This window comes from Heteronotia binoei, chromosome 5 (assembly GCF_032191835.1).
Source record: "Heteronotia binoei isolate CCM8104 ecotype False Entrance Well chromosome 5, APGP_CSIRO_Hbin_v1, whole genome shotgun sequence".
In the NCBI taxonomy this organism is placed as follows: Eukaryota; Metazoa; Chordata; class Lepidosauria; order Squamata; family Gekkonidae; genus Heteronotia; species Heteronotia binoei.
This window is the reverse complement of record NC_083227.1, coordinates 28,624,749-28,648,359: the sequence shown is the minus strand read 5'-3', so window position 1 is coordinate 28,648,359 and position 23,611 is coordinate 28,624,749. Positions and strand designations below refer to the sequence as shown.

At 45.6% G+C, this 23,611-nt stretch overlaps 3 protein-coding genes across 3 annotated transcripts in view; 1 reads left to right on the top strand and 2 right to left on the bottom strand.

The window, feature by feature from the left end:
* The window catches only part of LOC132571892 (uncharacterized), an 851,656-nt gene that overhangs the window by 289,206 nt on the left and 538,839 nt on the right, over positions 1-23,611 (top strand). The window lies entirely within an intron of this gene.
* Positions 335-13,515, bottom strand: LOC132571263 (zinc finger protein 436-like). The gene is made up of 5 exons (XM_060238015.1): positions 12,819-13,515; positions 10,187-10,313; positions 6,158-6,352; positions 3,479-3,670; positions 335-1,783 (listed from the first exon to the last, which is right to left on the bottom strand). Exons 1-5 carry the CDS (start codon positions 13,212-13,214, stop codon positions 594-596), a joined length of 2,100 nt encoding a protein of 699 aa, XP_060093998.1. The 5' UTR covers positions 13,215-13,515; the 3' UTR covers positions 335-593.
* LOC132571335 (zinc finger protein 24-like) lies at positions 13,345-23,611 on the bottom strand. Its single transcript, XM_060238143.1, has 4 exons — positions 23,386-23,611; positions 23,037-23,151; positions 18,722-19,070; positions 13,345-13,636 (listed from the first exon to the last, which is right to left on the bottom strand). Exons 1-4 carry the CDS (start codon positions 23,539-23,541, stop codon positions 13,456-13,458), a joined length of 801 nt encoding a protein of 266 aa, XP_060094126.1. The 5' UTR covers positions 23,542-23,611; the 3' UTR covers positions 13,345-13,455.

Below are 23,611 nucleotides of genomic sequence, written 5' to 3'. Positions count from 1 at the left end.
CTTTATCTTCCTCCCTCACAACAAACAGCCTGTGAGGTGGGTGGGGCTGGAGAGGGCTCTCCCAGCAGCTGCCCTTTCAAGGACAGCCTCTATGAGAGCTATGGCTGATCCAAGGCCATTCCAGCAGGTACAAGTGGAGGAGTGGGGAATCAAACCTGGCTCTTCCAGATTGGAGTCCACGCACTTAACCACTACACCAAACTGGCTCTATGCTATTTTTTAATTCATCATTCTTCAACTGTGTGACCTAGGCTTTTTTGGGGGGTGGGGGATTATTTAATGTATGTATCATCTCCATCTTTGTTGCATTTATTTATTTTTCAGTCCTGTAAAGCTCTTTGGAGTTCAATTTAATAAAAGACAGATGATAAATCAAGTCAGTACATAAATAACATGAACTTTAAAAACAGTCCTTGCTGGTGCTACCAACACAAGTACACTGGAACAAAATCTGGTCACCATGATTGGATATGCAGAGGAGAAAGGAGATTTCTCTGCTGCCTGCAGTTCATTCCCTAATAGAAACTGAGATAGTATCTGTGCTGTTGCATGCAACACATCTTTAATACACCATCAAATAAAAGCAATACTTTTCAGCATTGGGATTGAACTGTACACAGCGTGGTGGGCTGGAAGTTCTCTGCACACGCCATAGGTTTGTGTGAATTTCCACCTGTGTGGACTTGTTGATGCACAGTAAGATTTGTGCTTCTGTTGAAACACTTCCCACATTCTGAACACTTAAATGGTTTCTCTCCTGTGTGGATTCTTTGATGGGAAGTAAGAGCAGACCTGCATCGGAAGCCTTTCCCACACTCTAAACATTTGTATGGTTTCTCCCCTGTGTGAATTCTTTTATGTGTTGTGAGTTGTTCACTCTGACTGAAACGCTTCCCGCACTCGGAGCATTTAAAAGGCTTTTCCCCTGTGTGGAGCCGCTGATGTCGAAGGAGATTCGATGCACTACAAAAACTTTCTTCACATTTGGAACATTTGTAGGCTTTCTTCCCTGTATGAACCCTCAGGTGGTTTTTAAGGCTCCATTTATCACAAAAACTCATGACGCAGTCTGAGCATTTAAATGGCTTCTCTCCTGAGTGGATCCTTTGATGCGAACTAAGACTCGTATTCCGACTGAAGCTAATTCCACACTCCAGGCACTTAAATGGTCTCTCTCCTGTATGAATTCTTTGATGGCCAGCAAGTTCATCTTTCTGGCTAAAACTTCTCCCACATTCCAGGCAAGTGTACAGCTTCTCCCCCACATGGGTTCTTTGATGTCGAACGAGGGTAATCCGCTGACAGAAACTCTTCCCACACTCGGAGCAGGTAAATGGTTTCTCCCCGGTGTGGATTCTTTGGTGGCAAATGAGATTTGTGCTCTTAATGAAGCTCTTGCCACACTCCAGGCATTTATATGGTTTCTCTCCTGTGTGGATTCTTTGATGAGAAGTCAAGTGTGAACTCTGAATGAAGCTCTTTCCACACACTGAGCACTCGTATAGATTCTCCCTTGTGTGGATTTTCAAGTGAGCATTCAGACTTGATTTCCAGCTGAAGCTTTTCCCACACAAATGGCACTTATTCCTCTCCTTCCCTTTGACTCTTTTCCCCCGAAGTGGGATTTCACAGACATTACCATCTTGAGATGCAGAGGATTCCTTCTTGGTTTCCTGCCTTATCCCAGTTTTCTGCCTTTCCTCTTCTCTTTCAATAGATATGGAACCTTCCAGTGACCGCTTGTGTGGTTTTTGCTTGGATCTGCTTTTCCATATTTCATCTGCTGTAATAAAAGGAGAAAACAGGTAAGAATACTAGAGCCTTTATCTCATTGAACAACTGTTAAAAATGAAACCCTATCAAAATGGTAATAAAACATTATCATACTTTGGTCAGATCATGATAGTAAAAGACTCACTGGAAAATACAATAATGCTAGTGCCATGATCCTAGACCTGGTGAGGCTACAAGCTCCAGGGAAACTTGTTTTAAAGTAGCTACAGGGCCTGAATTTCCCAGGATCCCTTCTGTCCCTCTGATTGAGTGGACAAAAGTTTTGGAGGGTAAACTTGCCCAGTGGAGACCAGAGGGGTGGGACCTGGGAGGAAAGGCCTAGCTGGAGAAGTTCTCTCTGGAAAGGCTGGAGAGAAGGCTGCAGTCAGGAGAGTTCCCTTGTCCAAAAAATGGTGAGTCAGTTGGAATCAGAAGGAAGGGAACATATAGTTGGTCACATCAAGACTTTTATTTTTAATTTGTACTACCTTTACTATTTTTTCATGTTCACTGTTGCACTAAAAGTTTTACAACACGCTTGTTTTTCTTGAGCACATATAATAAAATTGTTATACTGCCTGGGTCCTCTTTGGTCACAGATAAAAGATGTTTGCTGAGAAGGTAGACAGGTGTCAGGTGGGTGCTCTTGGCCCTCCCAGGCAGACCCTACCAGAGTAATGGCAGCCAGTACAAGGTCCTCCCTGGTCCTGGTTGGATATTGTAACTCTGCGTGCAAAAGGCTCATTTGACAGCAATGCTGATTCTTTGAACTTAGGGGGACATATTTGTGAATTTCCTGCATTGTGCAGGGGGTTGGACTAAATGATCCTGGTGGTCCTGTCCAACTTTATAATTCTATGATTCTAAGAGGACCTAGGAGGAAAAGGGCTAAGAGATTTAGTGGTTAAGTGTAGTGGTTAAGTGCACAGACTCTGGGAGAACCTGGTTTGATTCCCCACTCCTCCACTTGCACCTGCTGGAATGGCCTTGGATTAGCCATAACTCTGGCAGAAGTTGTCCTTGAAAGGGCAGCTGCTGTGAGAGCTTTCTCCGCCCCACCCACCTCACAGGGTGTCTGTTGTGGGGGGAGAATATAGGAGATTGAAAGCTGCTCTGAGTCTCTGATTCAGAGAGAAGGGTGGGGTATAAATCTGCAATTCTTCTTCGAATGGATAAAAGGAAGTACTTCTTCACCCAAAGAGTGATTAACACATGGAATTCACTGCCACAGGAAGTGGTGGCAACTACAAGCATGGACATCATCAAGAGGGAATTGGATAAACATATGGAGGAGAGGTCCATCAATGGCTATTAGCCACAGGGTATAGATGGAACTCTCTGTCTGGGGCTGTGATGCTCTGTATTCTTGGTGCTTGTGGGGGGGGGGGCAACAGCGGAAGGGCTTCTAGTGTCCTGGTCCCACCGGTGGACCTCCTGATGGCACCTGGTTTTGTTGTCACTGTGTGACACAGAATGTTAGACTGGATGGGCCACTGGCCTGATCCAGCATGGCTTCTCTTATGTTTTTACGTTCTAACAGCTGTTAGAAAGCACTGTGTAGATGGATACTAAGATTCTGTATGCCACAATTATTCTTTTCTCATTTTGAATGTTTAATTTGTTTCTCCCATGTACAGAATCTCTGATGAGCAGGAAAGCTTAGCTTACACTCTAAACGTTTCAGTTCTACATGCAGTCTACTTACTCCTTTCCTTTCCCTTTCCTCTTTTTTCTAGGGCTGGGATTTCCTGAAAGTTGCTGCTCTGAAAAGCAGAGGATTCACTCCAAATTTCCTGCTTTATTTCCACTTTCCATATTTGCACTTCTCCTTCTGTACGTCCTGCACTTTCCAAAGGCACCTCGCAGGATTCAGCTTTGTTATTGCTCTCCCAAACATCTGATAGAATAAAGAAAAAGAGGAAAAGACCTTCATATCTCTTACCTGGAACAAGATTATTAAGTACATTTATTTCATCTATACATCTCCTTTCCCCCCAAGGACTCCCCTTGCATTGCTCTCTTTCTCTCTATTTTTATTCTCACAATAACCCTGTAAGGTAGGTAAGAAGAAGAAGAGCTGGATTTATACGCCGCCCTTCACTCAGAGGCTCAGAGTGGTTTACAATCTCCTTCCCTTCCTCTCCTCACAACAGGAGGCAGGTGGGGCTGTGGGGCAGGTGGGGCTGAGAGAGCTCTTTTGAGAACTGCTCTTGAGAGAACAGCTCTGAGAGAACTGTGACTGACCCAAGATCACCCAGCAGCTGCTTGTGGAGGCATGGGGAATCAAACCCAGTTCTCCAGATTACAGTCTGCTGCTCTTAACCACTAACCAAACTGGCTCTCAAAATGGCTTAGGTTAGGCTAAGAGAGAGTGGCTGACCCAAAAGCAGCCAGCGACCTTTCCTGGCTGAATAAGGATTCGAACCTGGGTCTCTTAAATTCTAGTCTGACAATCTTTAACCATTACCATCTAACCCTAACCATCTAGTCTGACATTCTAACCAGGCTAGCTTAACTGCTGTTAAGGCTCTATGTAGGACAGAGGCCCCCAACCTTTTTGGCACCAGGGATTGATTTTGTGGAAGACAATTTTCCCACGGACCAGTGTGGGGTGGTGCTGCTGGGGTTTTTGCCCCCCCAGGCTGCCCCTCTGCCCTGTCCCTGCCCGCCATGGGGGCCCTTAAATGAGGGGTAGGCAAAAGTCACTGCCATGCTGCCCCTTCCACCTGTCTGGGACCTGGGTGGATGAAAGAGGTGGTGCTTTGGAGAAGAAGAAGAAGAATTGTAGATTTATATCCCGCCCTTCTCCCTGAATCAGAGACTAAGAGCGGCTTACAATCTCCTATGTCATCTCCCCCCACAACAGACACCCTGTGAGGTGGGTGGGGCTGAGAGCGCTCTCCCAAAAGCTGCCCTTTCAAGGACAACCTCTGCCAGAGTGATGGCTGACCCAAGGTCATTCCAGCAGGTGCAAGTGGAGGAGTGGGGAATCAAACCTGGTTCTCCCAGACAAGAATCCACACACTTAACCACTACACCAAACTGCTACTGGAGCAAGGAAACACTGCCTCTTTCAGCTGCCTGGGTCCCTGGCAAGCAAAAGGGCTGAAGGGGCTGCTCTGCCTTGCTGCATTCGGGCGGAGCAAAAGGAGTGGTGCAGCGCCTCTGCCTCACTTTGTGGCCCGACTGCTAACAGGCCACAGACCAATACTGGTCCATGGCCTGGGGGTTGGGGACCCCTGATGTAGGACTTGGAATAGCATTAGTTTGTGCCCTGGGTGGATTCTCTAGTAGCCAGTGAGGTTGTGCCTGAAGCTGATGCTCCTTTTAGACAGGAGACATTCAATTTTATTGATACATTTACTTCATTCCCTACTCCAACTTTCTCCGCATTAAGGACCCAAAGCAGCACATGTAATTCTTTTGACCTCTGTTTTATCCTTATTGCACCCCTGTAAGGTAGATCAGGCTGTGAGTTTGTGACTAACCCAAACAAACTTGGTGAGCTGAGCTCCCACGGAAGAGTAAGGATTCAAATCCGGCTCTCCTCGATTCTAGTCAACACTCTAATCACTATTCTATAGAATGTAGATTCAGATTTGCACTAGAACATGCACAGAGTGCCAGACAGATTTGTACAAATCCTGATCATAGAACATATTTGCAGTAACCTGCCTTAACTACTATATTTGCAGAATCTGCCTTAATATGCATGACACAGGCCCATAGTGGTCTTTGAGAACAGAAAGAAAGCGCATTGCATATCACAAAGCCCTTTTCTCTAGCAAGAATATGTTATCATGTTCTGTAGGAGAAAGTAAACATTCTCCCCATCTCCGGAGACATATCACAAAGGTAGAAGTTTTGCCTCTTACACATTTTCTGGAATTAGGCCAAGTGCCCACACAAAGAAGACAAAGGACCTGAACAAACACCCCTTGGCCATCTGCACATTCCCAGAAAACCACAAATGCAAGATACCAGGAAGTAAAGGGTTGGGTGGGGGGGTCCAGATTAGAAGACCCCATGAGGTATCACTTCATTTTTCATTTCTAAAATGGGATTCATTTGACCAATGAGATACCACAAAGGGCCAGAAGCGAGAACTTTGTGACCAATCAACTAGACTTGCTTTGTTATCAGAAATGTATAAATGTTATTATGGCTTTGTGAAAATGGCTCTGAGGAAAAACGCGGAGGAAAAATGGAGGATGTTGGTATAAAGAGAGAGGATTGTTTTTCTTCCTGTCAATAGTGGCAATAAAGGAATCTCTGGATTAACTCACTTGGACCTCTGGCTGTTGAGTCTCTTAAATTGGGCTGGGACTCAACTTTTGGCTTTAAATATAGCTCCCTGCCCCTCCCCCCCACACAGGGCATTTACCCTTTTCTTTTCCTTCATCTGTTTTTTCCTGGACGCTGAACTCCTGGAAGCTGCCACTTTGAGAAGCCAAAGACTCCATCCCAGTTTCGTGCTTGACCTCCATTTCCCATTTCTGCTCTTCTCTTTCTAGGCACCCCACGTCTTCCAATGACACCTTGAGTAATTCTTCCTCAGTCTTAATCTCACACCCGTCACCTTTGGGAAGAAACAGAGAACTCTGGGAAGATCTTAACTGAGCAGTAGGGTTTCCTATTGAGGAACAAATCCGACCAGCAGCTATTTTATGTTCTTACGCCTGAAAGATTATTTGGGTTAGCAGAGTGCTTAAGGCACATGATGTAGCGGAGTCTATTTGGTTTGTGTGGGCTGACAAGAAACAAAGTTGCAAAAGGGCTAATACAAGCCCTTTTATTGTAAGGAACTCCATTGAAGACTAGATTCTAATCTAGTCTAGCTAGCTAGGGTGGATAGAGATGCAGGAAGCATGTCCTGCCTTCATAGGGCCAAGATGGAAAAGATCCAAGTGGGCAGCCGTGTTGGTCTGAAGCAGTAGGAAAAAGTAGGAGTCAAGTTCACCTCGAAGACCAATGAAGTTTTATTCAGAACGTAAGCTTTCTTGTCCTCCAAGCACACTTCATCAGATGAGGAACCAGGTACAATGAGCAGACCTACATCTAGCTGGTAGGCAGTGGTTTAGAATGCCAAATGGTACACATTTAAGATCCAATGACGGAATAGTGAAATTAACAAATTGAGCAAACCTTTGATCTGTATAGCATGAGTGTGAGAAACCAATAAAACAGTAACATGTCAAAATGTGAGAATGTCTGTTAATCACTCTATTGTTATAAGTCTGGGCAAAAATGAGGGCATTTCTTTCTCAGAAGTTTTTCCCATCCAACTAATTTACCTTTTAACATGTAACATACATATAGATTGCCATTAGAAGAAAAATACATTATAATGGAAGATGGTGGAAGATGGGTTTAGTATACATAATGAGAAGAAGGAAGGAAGGAAGGTTTGTTGGATGGCTCCCTGATCTACTTGGTGAGATCTAAGTAGCGATCTATACATCTAAGGGGATAGCATCAGAGAAGTAGAGGGAAAGAATTATCATGATTGTGGCCTATCTATCTCTCTGACTCTATAGTCTCCCTCTGAAGTCTGAGACTAAGAGAGAGAGCACAAAGTCCTTCAGTTCCAACAATGTCATGCTGAGTAAAGGAAACCTGCATATTCAGACACAGTCAATCCCACAGCCAGGAAGCAACACCAGGGGAAGGCCTCAGCTTCTCTGCCCTGTTGTTGCCCCTGCAGAGGAACTGCTTGGACACTGTGTGAGATGGGAGGCTGGACTAGAAGAACCACTGTGCTAATCCAGCAGGCTCTTCTTATGTTCTTAGGCTCTTTTGCTATTGCGGATGGCTGAATAGAAAAGGCAGAGTCTGGCCTATAGTAACGGCCTCTCTTTGTTGGCAACTGAGTTAAACTTGGATCACAAAGACTGGGATCCAGTTCCCAGCCTCAGCTTTGACGACGATGAAGATATTGGATATTGTATTTATATCCCGCCCTGTACACTGAATCTCAGAGTCTCAGAGTGGTCACAAATTCAATTCACCATGGCATTGTTGGAACTGAAGGACTCCTTTACATTTATCTCTCCCCCCACCACCCACAACAGACACCCTGTGAGGTAGGTGGGTCTGAGAGCTCTCACAGCAGCTGCCCTTGAGCAAAACAGTTTTGAGAGAATTTGTAGACTGATCAAAGCCACCAAGTAATACACTGTCTTACAGTTTGCAAAAATATATTACAAGGATTGTGTACAACACATAATAAACAATACAATATTGATAGAGGGCAGCGGTGCTAAAGCCTTTTAAAGTAACATAAACACCAAGGGGGCCAAAAAACCTGTCCCCAAATGAATAGATATAAGTCCAAACTTGGAAATAGTCCAACTGAAATTCACAAGGTGAGTGCTCCTAAGGAATGTGGCTTCAATGCAGGCGCTTTCTTAAAAAGACGTCTCTCTAGATTTTGATGATGTTTCAATTCCTTCTTCAGTTTTAACAGCTCAATTGTTTAGAAACCTCGCTCTACATTCTCTAATCACAGCATTAAGCTTCTCATTTTCAGTGTGAACATTGGGCTCTTTCATGAAATTGAACTGAATTCAGGAAATAAGAACATAAGAGAAGCCATGTTGGATCAGGCCAATGGCCCATCCAGTCCAACACTCTGTGTCACACAGTGTCCAAAAAAGAAAGCAGGTTCACAAGTAGGGCTAGAAGCCCTTCCAGTTTGCCCCCCAAACAAGCACCAAGAATACAGAACATCACTGCCCCAGACAGTTCCAATAATGTGCTGTGGATAATCGTCACTGATGGACCACATATTTTTATCCAATCCGCTCTTGAAGCTGGCTATGCTTGTAACTGCCGCCATCTCCTGTGGCAGTGAATTCCACATGTTAATCACCCGTTGGGTGAAGAAGTACTTCCTTTTATCCGTTCTAACCTGACTGCTCAGCAATTTCATCGAATGCCCACGAGTTCTTGTATTGTGAGAAAGGGAGAAAAGTACTTCTTTCTCTCCTTTCTCCATTCCATGCATAATCTTGTAAACCATCATGTCACCCCGTAGTCGACGTTTCTCCAAGCTAAAGAGCCCCAAGCGTTTTAACCTTTTTTCATAGCAAAAGTGTTCCAACCCTTTAATCATTCTAGTTGCCCTTTTCTGGACTTTTTCCAATGCTATAATATCCTTTTTGAGGTGCAGTGACCAGAATTGTACACAGTATTCCACATGAGATCACACCATTGATTTATACAGGGGCATTATGATACTGGTTGATTTGTTTTCAATTCCCTTCCTAATAATTCCCAGCATGGCATTGACCTTTTTATTGCAATCACATACTATCTTGACATTTTCAGTGAGTTATCTCCCACGACCCCAAGATCTCTCTCTTGGTCAGTTGAAACGTCATCAAAATGTAGAGAGACGTCTTTTTAAGAAAGCAGCTACACTGAAGCTACGTTCCTTAGGAGCACCCATCTTGTTAATTTCAGTTGGACTATTTCCAAGTTTGGACTTATATCTATTCATTTGGGGACAGGTTTTTTGGCCCCCTTGGTGTTTCTGTTACTTTAAAAGACCTTAGCACCGCTGCCTTCTATCAATATTATATTGTTTATCATGTGTGGTACACAATCCTTGTAATATATTTTTGCAAACTGTAAGACAGTGTATTGCTTGGTGGCTTTGATCAGTCTACTAATTACACCAAGTGCCCTTCAAGCAGCAGACTTTATTGACTGACCCAGGGCCATTCCAGCAGCTGCAAGTGGAAGAGTGGGGAATCAAATGTGGTTCTCCCAGATAAGAGTCTGCACATTTAACCATTACACCAAACTGAAGCTCATTGGGTGTCTGGAAACTGTGGCTAGGTCTTGCTCATCTCACAGGTGCTTGTGAAATAGGGAAATGGAACAATCCCACATGCAACAGAACTCTTTGGAGAGGAGGAGGAAGAGGAGAAGAAGAAGAAATTGAATTTATACCCTCCTCTTCACTTGGGAGTCTGAGTGGCTTACAATCTCCTTCCCTTCCTCTCCCGAGAACAGACACCCTTTGAAGTAGATGGGGCTGAGAGAGTTCTTTTGAGAACTGTTCTTGAGCAGAACAGCTCAGAGAGAACTGTGACTGACCCAAGGTCACCCAGCAGCTGCATGAGGAGGAGTGGAGACTCAAACCCAGTTCTCCTAGATAAGAGTACACACACTTAACCACTACACCAAACTGGCTCTGCACACTGGCAGAGGTGCATAGAAGGGCTAGTTCTGTACACCAATTTCTGCCACAGCATGGGCATAAGAGGTCTGCCATTTTGGCGACCTCCCTTTCACGGGGTATTTCTACTTCACATTTCAGCATCACACCCCTAAAGATTTTAATAAAATTGTTTCGAGCAGTGTGGTTCCCCTCCCCCTGGATGAAACCTGCCCTCTTAATCCTTACCCAGCAAGGGGGTCTCGTGGGCGGACTCCTGCTTGACCCCCATGAACAGCGATTGCCCTCTGGTGTCCGATGAAGACTTCTCTGCCTCAGAGAAATCGGTGGCCACTCCTGCTACTGGATCCTGCCTCTGAAAGAGCAATGAAGATCTCAAGTACACACAAAGCTGCCTTAAGAGCTTTCTCGTTTGGTGTAGACTTTCTGGAGCTATTACAAATAATGACTGCTATGTAGTAAAATTTTATCTACATTTTAATGCTGTATTATTTGGACATGAATTTTAGTAGTATACCTTTGACAGATTTGTACTTTTTATTACTCATAGATTTGTGCTTTTTACCTGGTCTATGACTATTATAATAAACACTCACTGACCGACCATCAGTCCATGGAGGTCTGTCTTCTCTACTCAGACTGATAGTAGGTCTTAAAAGGTTCAGAAGAAGAAGATATTGGATTTATATCCCGCCCTCCACTCCAAAGAGTCTCAGAGCGGCTCACAATCTCCTTTACCTTCCTCCCCCACAACAGACACCCTGTGAGGTGGGTGGGGCTGGAGAGGGCTCTCACAGCAACTGCCCTTTCAAGGACAACCTCTGCCAGAGCTACAGCTGACCCAAGGCCATGCTAGCAGTTGCAAGTGGAGGAGTGGGGACTCAAACCCGGTTCTCCCGGATAAGAGTCCGTGCACTTAACCACTACACCAAACTGGCTCTCCTTCAGGAGGAGTGTCTGTTTCTGTGCAGCTATCATCAACTCAGCTTCTTTGATTTATATCAGATAAGGTATTTATTGAAAGAGTGTGTTCCAGCCCTCTACATCAGGGGTGACCAATGGTAGCTCTTCAGATTTATTTTTGCCTACAGCTCCCATCAGCCCCAGCCATTGGCCATGTTGGCTGGGGCTGATGGGAGTTCTAGGCAAAAAAACATCTGGAGAGTTACCGTTGGCCACCCCTGCTCTACATGTTCACAGTAAAAGACGTTAGAACTGCCCTCCTGAAGTAGAGTCAGGTAGTTATATACCAGGGGTGGCCAACGGTAGCTCTCCAGATGTTTTTTGCCTACAACTCCCATCTGCCCCAGCCAGTGGCCATACTGGCTGGGGCTGATGGGAGCTGTAGGCAAAACACATCTGGAGAGCTACCATTGGCCACCCATGTTATATACTAAAAAGGTAAAGGTAGCGCCCTGTGCAAGCACCAGTCATTTCCGACTCTGGGGTGACGTTGCTTTCACGTTTTCATGGCAGACTTTTTATGGGGTTGTTTTGCCATTGCCTTCCCCAGTCATCTACTCTTCCCCCACAGCAAGCTGGGGACTCATTTGACCAACCTCGGAAGGATGGAAGGCTGAGTCGACCTGGAGCTGGCTACCTGAACCCAGCTTCTGTCGGGATCGAACTAAGGTCGTGAGCAGAGCTTAGGACTGCAGTACTGCAGCTTTACCACTCTGCGCCATGGGGCTCATAAAGGTAGTCCCCTGTGCAAGTACCAGTCATTTCCGACTCTGGGGTGACATTACTTTCACAACGTTTTCACGGCAGACGTTTTTAATGGGGTGGTTTGCCATTGCCTTCCCCAGTCATCTACACTTTCCCCCCCAGCAAGCTGGGTACTCATTTGACCAACCTCAGAAGGATGGAAGGCTGAGTCGACCTGGAGCCACCTATCTGAACCCAGCTTCTGTCGGGATCAAACTCAGGTCATGAGCAGAGGGCTCCGACTGCAGGACTGCAGCTTTACAACTCTGCGCCATGGAGCTCTTACTTATACACTAGGCATAGCCATTAGTACAAGTAAGCAATTCTAGGCCTGCAAGAAAAGTGACAAAAGCATTTTAAACATATTCCCTTAGGCCTTGAAAATAAAAGTTAGAACGGTCTCTACAGCAGTCCTGATTAGTGTCTGGCATTCAAGGTCAAAGAGAAAAGGGATGCAATGCCTCTCTTGTGCAGTGACTGCCTCAGTCTTAACATTGCCTGTGTTAAACAGTCTCCCTCCAAAGTCATGTTAATTCAAAGCATGTATGACAAGTATAAATGCAAAGCCATTGCAATCAAATAAGAAACACTTCCTTGACAAGGAAGTCTTCCTCAGCACCTACTTCCTGATCTTTCTAAAGTGGAGATGCCGAGGATTGAAGCTGGGACCTTCTGCATGCCGAGCAGAGGCGTTTCCATTGAGCCATGGCCCCTCCCCAAGAGGCCACAAAAGGGGGAGAAAAAGGTCTGGAACAGTTCTTCCATACTGTTCCATACTGGAACAGCTGTTCCATACTGGAGAGCCAGTATGGTGTAGTGGTTAAATGTGCAGACTCTTATCTGGGAGAACCGGGTTTGATTCCCCACTCCTCCACAGCCATAGCTCTAGCAGAAGTTGTCCTTGAAAGGGCAGCTGCTGTGAGAGCCCTCTCCAGCCCCACCCACCTCACAGGGTGTCTGTTGTGGGGGATGAAGGTAAAGGAGATTGTGAGCCGCTCTGAGACTCTTCGGAGTGGAGAGCGGGATATAAATCCAATATCTTCTTCTTCAGGAATGACAGTGAAATTTGGGAGAATGAGCTGGGGGGCATTAGCATAATACTCCTCCCAATAGCAGTAACCCCTTGAAAAACACCATGGATGATTGATCTTACCTGCTCTTCCTTCATTTTGCTCAGGAGGAAGCCTTCTGCCAGGGCCACTGCCTGGGAACTGGTCTCCGGCCCGCTTTCCCTGACCCAGCTCTCCATCTCTGGGGGCAGGATGGCCAAGAACTGCTCCAGGATCACCAGGTCCAGCATTTCCTTCTTGCTGTGCCTTTCTGGCTTCAACCACTGATGGCAAAGATCATGAAGCTGGCTGAAAACCTCTCGAGGTCCCTCAGCCTCTTGGTAATAGAAGTGCCTGAAGCGTTGGCACTGGACCTCCCAGTTGGTGGCGTCTTCTGCTGGGGTCTTCTGCATAGTCCTTTCCCAGCATCCCTCTCTGCTCCCAGTGGCACCAGATCCTATTCTTGCTTCAAGGCCAGGTGAGCTTGTAAAATCTTCCATTTTCCCTCCTTCCTCCAAGGTGCCAAGAACTCAAAGGTTCCTTCCCCCAGTTTGCCGCCTCCAAGATAATAGCAAACCAACAGAGTAGCGTGGTAATGGAAACAGGAAAGAAAGCCCGTAGTCATCAGCGTAAGCAAAACCCCAGATTTTTCAATTATTTTATACAATCAAACATCCTCATAGAATCATACAATACCAAAAGGGCAAATATAAGACACATCCATACACGAAGTCCATATACTTATAGCAATAGTCTATTTCTTTGGAATAAAAATCCTTGTAATTGTTCCTTAAAGCTGGGATTCTGAGACATGGTGCGATGAGCCGTGAAGGTGGAGTCCTGTGCTCCAAAGCTTCTTGTAGCCAGTGTAGAGATGACAAGCAGCAAGGCAAAAGAACGCAACAGGGATGCGCTTGATGCCCTAAGAACATAAGAGAAGCCATGTTGGATCAGGTCAATGGCCTATCCAGTCCAAAACTCTGTATCACACAGTGGCCAAAATACACACAAACACACACACACTGTGGTTAATAGCCACTGATGGACCTCTGTTCCATATGTTTATCCTTTGCCCCTCTTGAAGCTGGCTATGCTTGTAGCCGCCACCATCACCTCCTGTGGCAGTGAATTCCACATGTTAATCACCCTTTGGGTGAAGAAGTACTTCCTTTTTTTCCGTTTTAACCTGACTGCTCAGCAATTTCATTGAGTGCCCACAAGTTCTTGTATTGTGAGAAAGGGAGAAAAGTACTTCTTTCTCTACTTTCTCCATCCAATGCATAATCTTGTAAACCTCTATCATGTCACCCTGCAGTGGACGTTTCTCCAAGCTAAAGAGCCCCAAGCATTTTAACCTTTGTTCCAACCCTTTAATCATTCTAGTTGCCCTGTTTCACAAAAGGCTTCTACGAGCAATTAACGCAGTTGAAAACTCACTTCCAAGTCTCACAACAAGGCTGGTGTCTTCAGATTGCTCAGAAACCACCAATCATGTTATCTCCTGGACCTCCTGGCTATAATTATGCCTCCAAGGTAACGGCTGCCCTGCTTGGTCCCTGAAAAGCCAACACAAGTTCTATGATCAGTTTCCACCTTCAAGGCAAGGAAATGTTTTATAATCCAACTTGAAGAATTCCTGCTAAAAGATATGGCAGATCAAATGCAAGAAAGGCTGTGGCAAATCAAATGCAAGAAATCGATGGTGTGGCCTCATTTGGAATACTGTGTACAGTTCTGGTCATTGCACCTCAAAAAAGGCATTATAGCATTGGAAAAAGTGCAGAAACGGGCAACTAGAATGATTAAAGGGTTGGAACACATTCCCTATGAAGAAAGGTTAAAACGCTTGGGGCTCTTTAGCTTGGAGAAAGTCGACTGCGGGGTGACATAATAGAGGGTTACAAGATTATGCATGGGATAGAGAAGGAAGAGAAAGAAGTACCTTTCTCCCTTTCTCACAATACGAGAACTCGTGGGCATTCAATGAAATCGCTGAGCAGTCGGGTTAGAATGGATAAAAGGAAGTACTTCTTCACCCAAAGGGTAATTAACACATGGGATTCACTGCCACAGGAGGTGGTGGTGGCTACAAGCATAGCCAGCTTCAAGAGGTGATTGGATAAGCATATGGAGCAGAGGTCCATCAGTGGCTTTTAGCCACAGCGTATCGTTGGAACTCTCTGTCTGGGGTAGTGATGCTCTGTATTCTTAGTGCTTGGGGGGCACAGTGAGGGGGCTTCTGGTGTCCTGGCCCCACTGGTGATGGCACTTGGGGGGTTTTGGCCACTGTGTGACACAGAGTATTGGACTGAATGGCCTGTTGGCCTGATCCAACATGGCTTCTCTTATATTCTTATATGCTTTTCTGCAGAAACACTGAATTCCAAACCAGAGCTGCCTACTCTGTCACCACAGCTATGCTCCCTTTCTACATTCTTTCTCTTTCTCATAAAAGAAGCCATGCTGGATCAGGCCAGTGGCCCATTTAGTCCAACACACTGTGTCACACAGAGGCCAAAACCCAAGGAACATCAGGAAGTCCAGGAGTGGGGCCAGAACTCCAGAAGCCCTCCCACTGTTGCCCTCCCAAGGACCAAGAATATAGCACATCACTGTCCCCAGACATGAGAATGTATGAGAAGCCATGTTGGATCAGGCCATGCATAATTTGATAAACCTCTATCATGTACGTTGAGGTACAGAATCACTGGACCCTAAGTTTTCGACTTTTAAAAACCTTTTTGGTTCTTAATTTGAATTCCCTCTTCCTGCGAAATTCACAGGGCAACCTTGGGTCAGTCATTTTTTTCCAGCTGCTGCTACCTCACAAGGTTGTTGTGAGGTTAAACCATACACGGGAGGGGAAAGAGCCACCCTGCCTCTACGGACGGCCACACCTCAAAAGGAAACTGGCTCTCCGGATCTAAGAGCGTTTGCAGAAGAGAAAAGGAACAGGAAAGAGGACACCCACAGAGGAGCCCCCTCCCCTTCCCATGGGTGGGGTGCAAGGAATGGCTGATCTTCTAACCCCAGGGGTGGCCAAACTGTGGCTCGGGAGCCACATGTGGCCCTTTCACACATATTGTGTGGCTCTCAAAGCCTCCACCATCCTGTCAGCTGGCTTATAGAAGGCATTTCTCTCTTTAAATCACTTCTCCAAGCCACACCAGCCAGCAGCTTGGTGAATGCATTTAAAGTTAAAGTTGCTTTCTTTCACTCTCTCCTTCCCTCCCCATCTATTTTCATTCCTTCCCTCCCTCCCTCCAACATCTAATGTTCATGTCTTGCGGCTCTATCCTGTGTGACTCTTATGTTAAGCAATTTTGGCCACCTCTGTTATAACTTTCCGCAGATTGTAGTATTGGGGCACATGCAGATGCGGGGGAGCATTCTCCCTCTTTGCATGCGGTGCATGGCATGGGAGCAATGCAGCATCTGATGAGGACTGTGCTACAGGGAGGGAGAACTGCCAGTCTTCATGGAGGGGGGGGGAGTTCCTACTCATCCAGCCCCCCCCCCCCTTGGCCTTTTCAACCACGATTGGACTAAAATGCTTTTGGGACTCACCAGATCCCAAAAGGAACCGCTGAAGCTGCTGGTAGGAAAATGTATGTTTAAGGGGGGGGGGGTGCAGTCAAACAGTCACTGGCCACTTGTCTCTCTAGGAATTTGGTTTCTCTGCCTTTAACCCTTAGCTTGCTTCTCAGTTGCAACCGATGTTGCCTCCAAGCTGCAGAGCCTTGTGAGCAAAAATTCTACTTTGTGAGCTACTGGCATAAAAGCTGTGAGCTGCTGATTGTGCTCTGAGGTCATCCTTCCTGAGCCAAGACAAAAATGTGTGAGCTGGAGGCTAAAAATCTGTGAGCTAACTCACGCGAACTCAGCTTAGAGGGAGCACTGGTTACAACTAAAGATGACAACTGTTCTGTTCACTTCTGAAGAAGTATGCATGCACATACTTTGTTGGTCTTAAAGGTGCCACTGAACTCCTACTTTACTCATCTATTCATTCAGTGGGTTTAAAAAAAAAAAAATCAGTACTTCTTCCAAGGAGCCCAAGATAGTACATTCCTCCTTATGGCACAGCTATGTTGCCAGCTCCAGGGTGGGAAATTCCTTCCTTCCTTCCTTCCTTCCTTCCTTCCTTCCTTCCTTCCTTCCTTCCTTCCTTCCTTCCTTCCTTCCTTCCTTCCTTCCTTCCTTCCTTCCTTCCTTCCTTCCTTCCTTCCTTCCTTCCTTCCTTTTTAAGGGAATGTGTCTCAGGAGAGAAGAGGTTGGAGGAGAGGAGGGATTTCAGCAGGGCATAATGCCATATAGTCCTCCCTTCAAAATGGCCATTTTCTTCAGGGGAACTGATCTCTCATTTTGGGCAGGAGCCAGTGTCGGTCTGGGACTAAAAATATTGGTTGCCAGGAGACAAGAGGGGCCCACCCACAACGGCCCACCCAGTCCAACACTCTGTCACACAGTGGCCAAAAACCCCAAGTGCCTTCAGGAGGTCCACCAGTGGGGCCAGGACACTAAAAGCCCTCCCACTGTGCCCTCCCCAAGCACTAAGAAGTACAGAGCATCACTGCCGCAGACAGAGAGTTCCAACAACACACTGTGGCTAATAAATCATAATCCACTCCTCTTTTGCTTTTGAACCTAGTGACCTAACTAATTGTGCCAAATTGGCTGCTATATAATATGCCTTTAAATTTGGGATTTGAAGGCCTCCCTCCTGGTAAGGTTTACATGAAGTGGAAAATTTTTCTCTTGGCTTTCTGAGGACCATCAGTGGCTATTAACCGCAAGGTATAGATGGGACACTTTGTCTGGGGATATAGATGGAACTCTATGTTTGGGGCAGGGATGCTCTTTATTCTTGGGTGCTTGGAGGGCAACAGTGGGAGGGCTTCTGGAGTTCTAGCCTGATGGCACCTGGGTTTTGGCCACCATATGACAGAGAGTGTTGGACAGGATGGGCCATTGGCCTGATCCAACATGGCTTCTCTTATGTTCTTATCTATGAATCATAACTGTCTATAAATTAATCTCAAGCAATGCTAGAGTCCAGGCTCAGTTCCCCCTCCCCTTTGTTATCTTCAAAATGTTCTCTTTCATTCTTTTTCTTTATCTTACCCCCCAACAGATGATGCATGGGAGAGTGTGGGAGTACAGGGTGAGCTGCTCTCAGAAAGAAGATGATATTGATTTATATTCTGCCCTCCACTCCGAAGAGTCTCAGAGTGGCTCACAATCTCCTTTACCTTCCTCCACCACAACAGACACCCTGTGAGGTGGGTGGGGCTGAGAGGGCTCTCACAGCAGCTGCCCTTTCAAGGACAACCTATGCCAGAGCTATGGCTGACCCACGGGACATATGTGTTTGTGAAGAAGAAGATAATATTGGATTTATATACCACCCTCCACTCCAAGTCTCAGAGCGGCTCACAATCTCCTTTTATCTTCTTCCCCCACAACAGACATCCTGTGAGTTGGGTGGGGCTGAGAAAGCTCTCCCAGAAGTTGCCCTTTCAAGGACAACTCCTACGAGAGCTATGGCTGACCCAAGTCCATGCTAGCAGGTGCAAGTGGAGGTGGGGAATCAAACCCGGTTCTCCCAGATAAGAGTCTGCACACTTAACCACTACACCAAACTGGCTCTCTGAAATGGCCTCAGCGATGCCAAACTGACAATGCAAGCTGAGATCAAAGACAAGACGGTGATGAAATCATTTGCTTGGCTGGGATTTGACTTACACGAAATCCCAGTAGAAGGGAAAATAGATGAAGAGAAGGAAAGGAACACGTGTCATTTGTGTGGGAAAATCCTCAGTTGTAAATCCAGCCTTAATGCTCACTGGAGAGTCCACACAGCGGAGAAACCTTACAAATGCCTGGAGTGTGGGAAGGGTTTTCGTCAGAGAATCACTTTGATTAGACGCCAAAGAACCCATGGGGGAGGGCAACCCAACACTTGCTCAGAGTGTGGGAAGCATTTCCGTCACAGGCAAGAACTTACTTGCCATCAAAGAATCCACATGGGGGAGAAGCTGTATAAATGTTCCTACTGCATTCAGCTCTCATCTCTGAATATTTAGAAGGTATCTCCTCTCTCCGTATTCTTTGGTTTACAAGGAGCTGTGATCTAGTTCTTAAATACTTTCCACACTGAATGGATTTGCTTGTCTTCATTATCTTTGGAAAATGTACATTCCGCTTTCTTCCATCACACTTCTCAACCATACCACCATCTTTGTTTCCCTTAGTTCTGCTTTGATTCCTGACATTTTCATTCAAGTTTTCATGTTTAACTTTATCTGATATTTGCTGACGAAGTTCCTCCCCCTCCTCAATCCTTTGATCATCTTCTGCTGGAATAAAGAGAGAGAAACTGTTAGCATTTGTGAAAGCTGTTAAGATCTAACAGCACTTATATGACTATAGGAGGAAAGGATTGGTGGTGGCCTTTTAGCCTCATCTATTTTGGCTGATCATAACCACATGTCCACCTTTCCCCGGGGATATCTAGTATTTAAGAACATAAGAGAAACCATGTTGGATCAGGCCAATGGCTCATCCAGTCCAACACTCTATGTCACACAGTGGCCAAAAACCCCAGGTGCCATCAGGTGGTCCATCAGTGGGGCCAGGACACTAGAAGCCCTCCCACTGTCCCTCCCCCCAAAGCACCAAAAATTACAGAGCATCACATCCCCAGACAGAGAGTTCTATCAGTACTCTGTGGCTGATAGCCACTAATGGACCTCTGCTCTATGTGTTTATCCAATCCCCTCTTGAAGCTGGCTATGCTTGTAGCCACCGCCACCTCCTGTGGCAGTGAATTCCACATGTGAATCACTCTTTGGGTGAAGAAGGACTTATTTTTATCCATTTTAACCTGACTGCTCAGCAATTTCATTGAATGTCCACAAGTTCTTGTATTTTGAGAAAGGGAGAAAAGTACTTCTTCATCTACCTTCTCTATCCCATGCATAGTTTTGTAAACCTCTGTCATGTCACCCCTCAGTCAACATTTCTCCAAGCTAAAGAGCCCCAAGCGTCTGGAGCTTTCTTCATAGGGAAAGTGCTCCAACCCTTTAATCATTCTAGTTGCCCTTTTCTTCACTTTTTCCAGTGCTATAATATCCTTTTTTGAGGTGTGGTGACCAGAATTGAACACAATATGCCAAATAAGGCCGCACCATTAATTTATACAGAGGCATTATGATACTGGCTGGTTTGAACATAAGAGCATAAGAGAAGCCATGTTGGATCAGGTCAATGGCCCATCCAGTCCAACACTCTGTGTCACCCAGTGGCCAAATATATATATGTGTGTGTGTGTGTGTGTGTAATATATATATATATATATATATATATATATATATATATATATATATATATATATTTACACTCACACACTGTGGCTAATAGCCACTGATGGACCTCTGCTCCGTATTTTTATCTAACCCCCTCTTAAAGCTGGCTATGCTTGTAGCCGCTACCACCTCCTGTGGCAGTGAATTCCAAATGTTAATCACCCTTTGGGTGAAGAAGCACTTTCTTCTATTCGTTTTAACCTGACTGCTCAGCAATTTCATTGAATGCCCATGAGTTCTTGTATGGTGAGAAAGGGAGAAAGTACTTCTTTCTCTACTTTCTCCATCCCATGCATAATCTTGTAAACCTTTATCATGTCACTCTGCAGTCGACATTTCTCCAAGCTAAATAGCCCCAAATGTTTTAACCTTTCTTCATAGGGAAAGTGTTCCAAACCTTTAATCATTCTAGTTGACCTTTTCTGGACTTTTTCCAATGCTATAATATCCTTTTTGAGGTGCGGTGACCACAATTGTACACAGTATTCCAAATGAGACCACACCATCGATTTATACAGGGGTATTATGATACTGGTTGATTTGTTTTCAATTCTCTTCCTAATAATTCCCAGCATAGCGTTGGCCTTTTTTTATTGCAGTTGCACACTGTCTTGACATTTTCAGTGAGTTATCTACCACGACCCCAAGATCTCTCTCTTGGTCAGCCTCCGCCAGTTCACACCCCATCAACTTGTATTTATAGTTAGGATTTTTGGCCCCAATGTGCATTACTTTGCACTTAGCCATGTTGAACCTCATTTGCCACGTTGATGCCCACTCACCCAGCCTGTCTCCTTGGCATAGCAGTGATGGATACTAACTCTCAGGTGAGGGGTTCAAGGGCCTTGCTACTTTTATATTTATGTATGCTAGTATGTATTTATGTATGCTTTATATTTATGTAAGCTTTTGATAAAGTTCCTCATCAAAGGCTCCTTAGAAAACTTGAGAGTCATGGAGTAAAAGGACAGGTCCTCTTGTGGATCAAAAACTGGCTTAGTAATAGGAAGCAGAGAGTCAGTATAAATGGGCAGTCTTCGCAGTGGAGGACGGTAAGCAGTGGGGTGCCGCAGGGCTCGGTACTGGGTCCCATGCTCTTTAACTTGTTCATAAATGATTTAGAGTTGGGAGTGAGCAGTGAAGTGGCCAAGTTTGCGGATGACACTAAATTGTTCAGGGTGGTGAGAACCAGAGAGGATTGTGAGGAACTCCAAAGGGATCTGTTGAGGCTGGGTGAGTGGGCGTCAACGTGGCAGATGCGGTTCAATGTGGCCAAGTGCAAAGTAATGCACATTGGGGCCAAGAATCCCAGCTACAAATACAAGTTGATGGGGTGTGAACTGGCAGAGACTGACCAAGAGAGAGATCTTGGGGTCGTGGTAGATAACTCACTGAAAATGTCAAGACAGTGTGCGTCTGCAATAAAAAAGGCCAACGCCATGCTGGGAATTATTAGAAAGGGAATTGAAAATAAATCAGCCAGTATCATAATGCCCCTGTATAAATTGATGGTGCGGTCTCATTTGGAGTACTGTGTGCAGTTCTGGTCACCGCACCTCAAAAAGGATATTATAGCATTGGAGAAAGTCCAGAGAAGGGCAACTAGAATGATTAAAGGGCTGGAGCACTTTCCCTATGAAGAAAGGTTGAAACGCTTGGGGCTCTTTAGCTTGGAGAAACGTCGACTGCGGGGTGACATGATAGAGGTTTACAAGATAATGCATGGGATGGAGAAAGTAGAGAAAGAAGTACTTTTCTCCCTTTCTCACAATACAAGAACTCGTGGGCATTCGATGAAATTGCTGAGCAGACAGGTTAAAACGGATAAAAGGAAGTACTTCTTCACCCAAAGGGTGATTAACATGTGGAATTCACTGCCACAGGAGGTGGTGGCGGCCACAAGTATAGCCACCTTCAAGAGGGGTTTAGATAAAAATATGGAGCACAGGTCCATCAGTGGCTATTAGCCACAGTGTATGTGTGTATATAAAATTTTTTGCCACTGTGTGACACAGAGTGTTGGACTTGATGGGCCGTTGGCCTGATCCAACATGGCTTCTCTTATGTTCTTATGTTCTTATGTCTTAGGAATGGGGGAGGGCGCACTGTGCCTGCCTCGCCTCGACTTTGCTCTGTCCATTGTAACAATCACAAGTATCCATTTCTACTCTGCAGAAGGGAGTGTAGCCTCTGTCTCAAATGTGCTTTATCTCTTCTCAGAGACAGCACAAATTGCTAAATGTTTAATGAACAAAGGTGTTGAACATATGAACATATGAAGCTGCCTTATACTGCATCAGACCTTTGGTCCATCAAAGTCAGTATTGTCTTCTCAGACTGGCAGCGGCTCTCCAGGGTCTCAAGCTGAGGTTTTTTCACACCTATTTGCCTGGACCCTTTTTTGGAGATGCCGGGGATTGAACCTGGGACCTTCTGCTTCCCAAGCAGATGCTCTACCACTGAGCCACCGTCCCTCCCTGTGTTGGTTGGAACCAGTTTGTACTGTTTTGTGTGGACTTTTGCAGTATAATTTTGGTGGGCTGCATACCAGCCCAGATAAGGTATAAAGGACTGGCCACCCCAAAGGTGTGCCAATTCTAACACAGATCTGTCTCATTACTGTTTCTATCTATCAAGCTTTCTGACCACACTAGAAACCTTATTTAATTGAGGATAGTCCCAGAACTGACATCAGCCAGCTCATTTGGGAAGACAGGGGTGTCAAACTCATGAGTGCCGGATCTGACACAAATGAGACCTTGGAATGACATAAATGGCCATGCTGGGCCAGGCTGTGTGTGCTCCCATTTAAAGAGCCCCAAGCGTTTTAACCTTTCTTCATAGGGAAAGTGTTCCAACCCTTGAATCATTCTAGTTGCCCTTTTCTGTACTCACAGGCTGTTCCAATGGAATCACAGGCTGTTCCAATGGAATCCAGGTACAACGAGTCCTTACCACAGAAGAGGCCATCTTGGGCATGCTCCACCGCCTGCACCCTCTGCCCCTGCTCCAAGGAAGCTCCTTCCACCTCAGGGATTGCAGCTTCCATCTTCAAAGATGGTTCCCTCATCTGAAAAAGCAACCAGGGAGAGGCGTAAGAAATGCAATGGAAAAGAGACCAAGAAATGGATCCTGCCCCACTCCCAGATTCTGCACCCTTCTATCAAGAGACCCAGTGAGTTATCTGCACGGATCAGAAATCCTCAAGTAGAAGAGGCTCTGGGCTATTATCTGGCAGGGACATTTTAGGATAAGGCCAAATATTGTTGCTTGAATTTGATATACATAGAGGGAATCCCCTTACCTGTTCTGCCTGCCTCATCTCCTCTGCCTGACTCAGGAGGAAGCTTTCATCCAGGGCCACCGACTGGGAACTGGTCTCTGGCCCACATCCTCTGACCCAGTGCTGCATTTCCACAGGCAGGAGAATCAGGGACTGCTCCAGGATCACCAGGTCCATGATCTGCTTCTTGGTGTGCCTCCCTGGCTGCAGCCACTGGTTCCAAAGTCCATGGAGCTGGCTGCAAACC

Coding starts and splice junctions, on each gene's coding strand:
- LOC132571335 (XM_060238143.1), bottom strand. CDS start 23,541: ATGGACCTGGTGATCCTGGAGCAGTCCCTGATTCTCCTGCCTGTGGAA. Junction 23,152..23,385: donor AGATGAGGCAGGCAGAACAG/GTAAGGGGATTC, acceptor TTGCTTTTTCAG/ATGAGGGAACCATCTTTGAA. Junction 19,071..23,036: donor CCAAGATGGCCTCTTCTGTG/GTAAGGACTCGT, acceptor TTATTCCAGCAG/AAGATGATCAAAGGATTGAG.
- LOC132571263 (XM_060238015.1), bottom strand. CDS start 13,214: ATGGAAGATTTTACAAGCTCACCTGGCCTTGAAGCAAGAATAGGATCT. Junction 10,314..12,818: donor GCAAAATGAAGGAAGAGCAG/GTAAGATCAATC, acceptor TTGCTCTTTCAG/AGGCAGGATCCAGTAGCAGG. Junction 1,784..3,478: donor AGGAAAGGGAAAGGAAAGGA/GTAAGTAGACTG, acceptor CTTTTATTACAG/CAGATGAAATATGGAAAAGC.